At 37.7% G+C, this 8,480-nt stretch overlaps 1 protein-coding gene across 1 annotated transcript; it reads right to left on the bottom strand.

The window, feature by feature from the left end:
• Positions 1-269: 269 nt before the first annotated feature.
• On the bottom strand, positions 270-7,793 carry LOC121509049 (putative trypsin-6). The gene is made up of 6 exons (XM_041786247.1): positions 7,725-7,793; positions 2,107-2,287; positions 1,740-1,931; positions 1,580-1,641; positions 729-892; positions 270-646 (listed from the first exon to the last, which is right to left on the bottom strand). Exons 1-6 carry the CDS (start codon positions 7,762-7,764, stop codon positions 488-490), a joined length of 798 nt encoding a protein of 265 aa, XP_041642181.1. The 5' UTR covers positions 7,765-7,793; the 3' UTR covers positions 270-487.
• Between the last annotated feature and the right edge of the window lie 687 nt (positions 7,794-8,480).

The following is an 8,480-nucleotide window of genomic DNA, read 5'->3' as shown; positions in this document are numbered from 1 at the left end:
GATGAATTTTTGGTTACTCACTTTCCATTCTTACACTATTTGTATGCAATTTACAGACACCAGTAACATGTTTGGGAGCTGACATCCATTAATCTAACTGTTTCAGCACAGGCATGGGCTCTGTCATATTCATGCATTCAATTTTCTGTGGCATGTAAAGAAAAACACGTGATTATGAGTCATGGTTTCTTTATTCAGTTTTATGTAAGTCTTTAGATTGAGACTCCTAGTTCTTGTTAATATCATCAGCACTAATGAAAGAAGGTCTCTGTAGTTTCCTCAAACAGTGACACCATAACAAAAAAACTAGTCTTAAACATTAATGTGTCAACCACTTTTTCAAAGCCACTTTTTAATTTCAAGATCAGTGAGATAGTTTATTTGTAAAGGCTTTTTAAATAATTCAAAATTAGTTTATCAATCAGCAGCAAGCCTTTTCATTACCACTGAAGGAACATTCTAACATTAACATTAACATTAGCCAAGTTTATGGCTTACTAATAATCCCATTGATCCATGTAAAGTAGTCAGGATGGCAGATATCCATGAATCCAGCTGGTGAAACACAGGCATGAGTAGTAGAACCACTGAAAGAAATCACTCCATAAATCTTTTTATTATGCACCACTGCTCCACCAGAGTCCCCCTGCAAGAAAGCAGTCCTTTGTTACTGAAGTTTAAAGTTTCAAGGACATGTGACTGGAGGTTAAAATGAAATCCAGACTTACTGGAGATATATCCACTTGACCAGCAGGGCATTGGCCGCAGAACCAGTGTTGAGAGCCATGAGTGTAATGCAACCATGGATTACAGATGTGCAAACAGCTCCGGAAGTCCGAACAGTCAGTGACCTGGGTGTCCGCGCACTGGAGTTCACTTGTAAAACCAGGTTCTAGATAACAAAAGAAAAAACATGCAAAAATGACATGAAAGAATGAAAGAAAGAATGACCAAAATGAACAAAATCAAACAAAGTAAAGATAAGTTTTAGATTGAGATAATTTGTTTAAACATGTGCTATGTTGGTAAGGATTGAAATAACTAGGAATTATAGCATTAGGACAAGGGTGAGGGATTAGGAAAGTGATTGGAGTCAAGGTATGAAGGAATGAGGATAGGAGCTAAAGGATGAAGGAATGAGGATAGGAGCTAAAGGATGAAGGGATGAGGATAGGAGCTACAGGATGAAGGAATGAGGATAGGAGCTAAAGGATGAAGGGATGAGGATAGGAGCTACAGGATGAAGGAATGAGGATAGGAGCTAAAGGATGAAGGGATGAAGATAGAATGAAGATAGGAGTCAAAGCCATGTTTGGCCATTTTGAGAGACAGGACCAGGTCAAGACTCTGGTAGTCTATGAAGAGAACCTGTTAGTGTCAAGGTGTCCTGCTTTGATCCTTTTATTCTACAGCCCACACTGTACTAACAAATATATCACAGTATATTTTTACATTATAAACTTCTTTACATCGGTTTTCCAGTCATCATTAATATAAAGTCCGTAGCAGGTTGTCAGAGAGTCAAAGATCTCTGATAAACTCTGATCATTTGAAATCTAACAGACAAGAATCATCTTACGTCTTTCCTTGTTGGGTCCCATAGTCTTTTGCCCGTACCCCGCAATCTGAACCACTTTCACGCTGTAATTCAACAAAACAATACAATTTTATTGCTATTTCTTTTAAGTGTGCAAAGATATCTACAGTGCTAGACATTCAGTGTAACAATCACTACTCACACATTGTTGCGATTGCTACATTCGTGTGCCGTCGGAAGATTTATATGTTGGATCTGAGCAGGGGTAGCTAACTTCAGCAGCATGATGTCATGATTTGCATTATTGATATTGCGGATGTGGTGTTCTGTGATTGTAATTGTTTGTCTTTGACCTGGTAGACCGGGATGCACACCCACAAAAGCAGCCATCAACCTAGAAACAACAAAAGGAGCATAACAGAATTACCGTTATTATTCAATATTTGATGTCAGGTGATAACTAATATTGTTAGCATAAAAACAGAAAGAGGGCTGTCTTAATGTTGGCTTTGTATGTCAAAAAAATGTATTGCAACTCTTTAAACTTTTTAAAACTGTCTCTTTCTTACGGCTTCCAGCAGTGAGCTGCAGTTAGAATCCAATAGTTATTGATCAGAGAGCCTCCACATGTCATGGGGTCAGTCCCATCAAATCCTATTAAGAACACATGATACTGACGATCATTATTCCCACATGTCTGACCTCCAACGATTCTCTTCTGCAGATCCACAGCTGTGCTCACTGAGACACCTGAAAAAGAAACTCTCAGTGTGAGTTAAAAAAGAATTTGTATCACCACTGAAAAAAGAAAATACGATTTAGTCCATATATCACATTATTTACATAGTCAGGGTTCCTACACTTTTAAACATTGAATTAGAGACTTTTTAAAACCTGAACTGAAAACATTAATACCATTTTTGGGTGGTAAAAATGAAAGGCTTGTGAGATTTTCTCGGTATATTGGACAGGGTCTGGATTTTCTGGTTCAAACGTCAAATGTTATATGACAATGAGTTAATTGGTCGTAAATACCCAACTTTTATGATTTCTGGCACATTAAAAGCCCCTTTTCAATCAAAAGTGTGCAATAACCGGCTCTCTGTCCGGACAATCCACAGCAGCTTGCATGTAGCCAATCTCTGGCTTCATATGGCTGCCAGGAGGCCTCCCATGACTGCCCCAACCACGTTGGCTAGCATGTGACAAATGGTCGAAGAATGGGATGCCCTCCCACAGCAGTGTGTGACCAGGCTGGTGACCAGCATGAGGAGGAGGAACCAGGCAGTACATACACTACTGAGGCTCCTGTTTGTTAAATGAATTTACTGTTTAATTGCCAATACGTCTTGTTTTTTCAGACTTCAATCATCCAATTCATGGGTGCAACCCAAATACTCAGCTCTGCTGCTCATCCCACAAATGTATGTTCCTTACCAATGTGGCACCATTTTAAAGGGAAATAAACAGCCTTTCTAACAGTATTAGATCTACTGACCATAAGCTTTGTTACAACAAAGAAGTAACCTACCAAATTATTTAAAAGGAGAACAATCCAAAATAAGGGTTGGCATATTTACAATCAATTTGGTAACCCTGGCTGGACTAGTGTTTCATAACAGTACAAGGGTTATTCTGTCATAGTGTTTTATATATATATTAAGAGGGGTTTATGGGGTCCCCACCCAGGAAATTTTAAGCACCTAGCACTTCCAGCATTTTGGGGAGTATTCATTTAACAAATTGTGGTGAAAATTCAATGAGAAATCCAAACTGAATGGTTAATAATAGAAGATTGGCATCTCCTTTATGAAGCTCGCATCCTGGTTATCTTGAAAGTATCGTTTTTCATCATGTTCATTTTACAATGGCTAGTTTCAAATTAAACACACAGATTATTTTGCTAATATCTCTCTAATACTGAAGGCTTCTCTCTGACCCCGCTCACACTGAGGGGTGGGGCTGAAATGTGTGAACATGCAGCATTGCTGTTAATGCCGTTAACTGTAATGTGGACAAATATGAGTAAAAAAGAATGATCAAAATAAAAAAAATAAATATAGCTAGAAAACAGTGCTTGGATAAATACACATCCCAGAAAATGTTCCTTCAAAAAGTTGAAATTATAATTTTTTTAAGGGCTTACATTTGAAAAGTCAATTTTAAGACTTTTTAAGACTTTTAGGGACCGCGTGAAACCTGAGGCCTACCCAGAGGCCTACAGATATTGAATACAACAAAGCTTGTCAATTCTGACTCCAGAATATGAGCAAAAAATGTAACATTGAGATTCAGAATATCTTTATTGTTCTACAAGAAAATTCGTTTTGCAGCAGGAGCACCCAGGAGACAGCATACACTGGACATCAGCAGAAAAATATGACCAAATAAAACCATTTGCAAGTCAGACACAATAAGAATAACACAAAATTAAGAACAATATGCACTAAATCAGCAGTGAAATCAATACAGAGTGCACAACAAGAAATTTATCACCAAGCAATGCAAAGTGAAATTTGGAGATGTGCATGAGGAACGAGAAAAGCACTCAGAGAGCGCAGACCTCCTCCATTAGCCCTATCTCCCAACAGTGAAGAATCCTTTAAAAAATTCCTGGATCCATCCCCATGCGCCCCCCACCACGGCATTCACTGATTACTCCATCCCCAATGGAATGGACCCGCGTTGAGGCAAAGCATTGGCTTCGCTACAGGTGAACTGTCATGGCGGAAGCATTGACTGCTGGTGCCAACAGATGCACTGACAGTCTCACCCATGGTCTCACTGGACAACTGGAAGTCATAGCAGAGGGTGAATATTCCTCTATTCCTCCCAGCTTTGTGGCCCAAAAATGCTGCTGGGATTGAAGTTACTCATGTCCTCCATCTCCTGGTGTAAAGAGGTAACAGCGCAGACCTCCGCCATTAGCCCTATCTCCCAATAGTGCAGAATCCTTAAAAAAAATCCAGAATCCAGACGGTGATCCAGATCACTCCCAAAATTTAATCAGTCCTTTCTTATGCCATTTCTGACATTCCCTGAAAATTTCATCAAAATCCAGCCATAACTTGTTGAGCTATGTTGCTAACAAACGAACAAACGAACACACAAACACACAAACAAATGCAATCCATCACATAATCCTCCTTGGCAGAGGTAATAATGGTGCAAAAGACATAGTCTCTGTCCGAATTCTCACATTCATTCCCTACTAACTATCCATTCTATAGTGAGCAGAATATAGTGGACAACATAGTGAACTTTAATGCAAAACACAAAAATGATTTCGGACGCTACTCCAGCCGCAGGAAATGACGTTGTCTTCTCACAGTTAAAACGTTTAGCAACAATGGCTTGTAGATTTCAATGACAACAGCTGAGGATCGAAATTAACGGTAGAATTTCACTGAAAACTGATACTGAACCTAACATATTTTCACAAGAAATCAAATATACTAACAGATAAAAAAAAAGTTTTGTGTCTTTAGTGGGAAAATATATTATAATGATAATGGTTTCACATCTTGTAATCCTGAATTGGGGAGAAAACTCCATTTTGCACCCTTAACATTTTCTTACAGATTTGGTTAAAACCAATCAACAAAAAAAGCTTTAAAAAAGTTTTTGTATGTGTTTCCTTGCTCCTCTAGTTCAACCATCATATTTTAGAGCAGCAACTGTACTGCATGATGGTAAATATTGTTTGGCTAGAGACCATTGGTTGTGCACTACTTTCACAATGCATTGTGGGATAGAGTGAGAGCACTATATAGTGAATAACAATACTCAGAACTTGGACAAAATATATGGTGAATAGGGAGTGATTTCAGACACAGCCAATGAGTCAGTGAATTGCAAAGGGCCTAGAGGTCACATATTATGCAAAGTACACTTTTTCAGGATTTTCTAGCAAAAATATGTGCTCTTGGGTTGTCCACAATCCCCCAAAGAATCAGAAAAATCCCTCCCTCAGAAAATGTTTGCTGACACAAACCATTCTACCCTCATGATATTATTTGGTGTGTTCGCTCCACCCCACAGGTTCAGTTGAGTCAGACAGCTCAGTAACATTTAAGCTACAGACACAGAAACGGCTCGTTCTGAGCAGGGCTGAAACAGAGGGGGGTTTAGACATGCAGAAATCCAGTACTGGAGTATTTTTTCAGCAACAAATTTCACAAGTGTGTTTTGGGGACCTCTGAGGCTAATATAAACTTGTCATAAAAGGATGAAATATGTGACCTTTAAATGACAACTTGGATTAACCCTAAAATTATGACCTGAGGACAAACATTCAAACTGGCTCTGAAGCAGATGATTTGGATAATCCAGTAGAACTATAGCCCTCCTCAGGACCTGCCTGTTACAAATGGCCATTAACCCAGCCTGCTGACCTCCTAAGATTCTGCAGGAAAGACTTTTCTGATTTGAAAAGATAATATAAAAACTAGTGCTGTCAAACGATTAAAATAATCAAATTAATAATTAAAATTAAATTAAAATTAAAATTAAATAATCAGATCAATCACAGGGTTGCTGTGGAATTATTTAGATTAATCATGATTAAATATCATTATTTTTCATCTATATTAATCACGTTTTATTTTGCATAAGCAAGCAGACTCAAGACAGGAGGGAATATATATGCCAGGGCTATTTAATTACACATTCAACTGGGCCAGATTTTTAAATCAAGAAACATAGCAGGGCCAGACATGTCTGGCACCCAATAAGCAGCTAGTAATGTCAAATTTTAAAACAATACAGATCAATTTGATGAAAAATATTTACTTTTATTCAAGGTCTCCCTTTTAAATTTGGCGTTCACTGAGGGTGGTTTGTCGCAAGCTTGGCGATGCATTAGTCAAAGTGCTAGCAGAATCCCCGACCAACGTATGCTTCGCGTTAATGTGGTATTTTAAGCTGGAAGTGCCTTGGTGTAAAGAAAACTCCTTCCTGCAGAATGTGCATAATACTTTATGTCTGTCGACTGTTCCGTCTTGTTTTTTTTTTGTTTTTTTTGTACTCAAATTTCCTATTGAGAGGGCCAGCGTGTTGTTTAGCGTCTTCCATATCGAGTTGGTTTATCACTACCGGATCAACGGCCCATTTGCTCTACGGTAACCCTACTTGGACAAACTGCCTGAAACGTGTTGCCAGAGACGTTTCAGGGATTTTGAGTTATTGTGGGCTGTATATGGGTTAATTGTGTTAACATTCTTAATCAGATCTGATTTTAATCAACATCATGATTTTTAATCATGATGATGGTTTAATCCACATTAACGCGTCAATTTTCACAGTCAAAAACATTTCATTAGGACTGTTCCAGAGTAAATTTGTGGTAAAACATTGTTTTATCATGAAGTTGTGTGTGAGCAGTGGGCAGCCTGGTGTAGTAAAGTAGAAGGTAAACACAACTCAGTATTGTTAAAATGAACATACTCCTGTCCCGACTTTTCTGTGATATGGAGAAGGCATCATCTTCTAAAAGTGTGTATATTTCAGCAAATATAATGAATTTTATCAGTTTGAAGACTGAATAGCAGTGGAATTTCAGCTTAAAATGATTTGTTAATCACTGGATAATATTTTTATTCACATTTATACAAAATCCCAACTTTTTAAAAATTGAAGCATGTATTCATTTTATTATAATGTGTTTATTTATTTATTTATTGCATAAAAGCACTCAAATGTGTTTTAGCATAAACTAACTTCCAGTCAAAGCTTAAATACTTGAATGCATTATCACCTGTGCTACATTATTATGTGTGACAAAGATGTAAGCCAGAAGTGCTACAATGACTTTAACTGGATCTTTGCCTTTTTAGGGGCAATAGAAAAGCAATACATAGAGAAAGTTTTTCAAGACACAAAAATACTTTTTTGAAAACATCAACATTTCCTAGATATGAAGAACTTTCTCTGAATCTGTTCACTGATGTTTTCCACCTCTACTCCTCCATCAGTTTCCATGTAGTCACCCAAATGTTGAAAAGACTTGAAAGTAGAGTCACATTGTTTACGTCTACTGTCATGGCTATTGATGATTATTTAAAAGGACTTCAAGTCTAAATATATATACTTTACTAAAACAATATCTTTCTAAAAAAAAAAGCACCCAATATTCAGTCAAATACTACCTCAAAGTGATGATAAATGTTGAAGATGGTTGACTACTCACCGGCCCACAGCAGAAGGAGAAGACGTGTCATTTCACCCATGACTGCCCTCCTGCTGCCACAGTGGTGCTTTATAACTGTTCTCACTCTGTACTATTAGACCTCCACTCACCAGTCATTTTATGATACTTTATCAGTACAGCCCCATTGGCTGCAAAGTCTGCACCAATGCAAATTTTCAAGTGTCCCTGCCCTTTTCCTGCTCTACATGACTCTGACATACAGAAACAGAAGGTCTACATCTTCAAAAGTTTCACATTTTTAAGCTGTTTCAGCCTTTTGGGATGCAAGCAAATAAGCAAAACCTAAACTGGCAGAGAAAGCTTTTAATCAGTGGTATGGTGCAGAGCATAGCCAGTTCTTTTTCAGCCTCCACTCACTCTTCTTACTGCTGCCTTCTTTTCTGTGAAGCTGGAAGTGTTTTTACTAACTTACCACTGAAGATAAGAGTGTAGGCCATTTGTTTAGTAAAATATGGCCTCTTACTTTCAGACTTTCAGTTAGCTTATCAAGACAGAGAGGCTAAGGTGAGGCAGTAAAAGTGTAAATTCATACAGTTCAGTTTCTTATCAGAGCATTACTTTTTTAATTATTACATCATATTTTAATGAATATGAAACTTTACCACACAATGGCTGTCCTTGTCCATGCATTAATCATGTCCAAAGGTAAATGAAAATGTAGAGAGATGATTAAAGGAATAAGAAGACGAAATCACATAAAAGCAAGTCTATGAGTTTTAAGAAGTGATTCAAAAG

This window comes from Cheilinus undulatus, linkage group 4 (assembly GCF_018320785.1).
Source record: "Cheilinus undulatus linkage group 4, ASM1832078v1, whole genome shotgun sequence".
Taxonomy (NCBI): Eukaryota; Metazoa; Chordata; class Actinopteri; order Labriformes; family Labridae; genus Cheilinus; species Cheilinus undulatus.
This window is presented reverse-complemented; position numbering and strand designations above follow the sequence as displayed.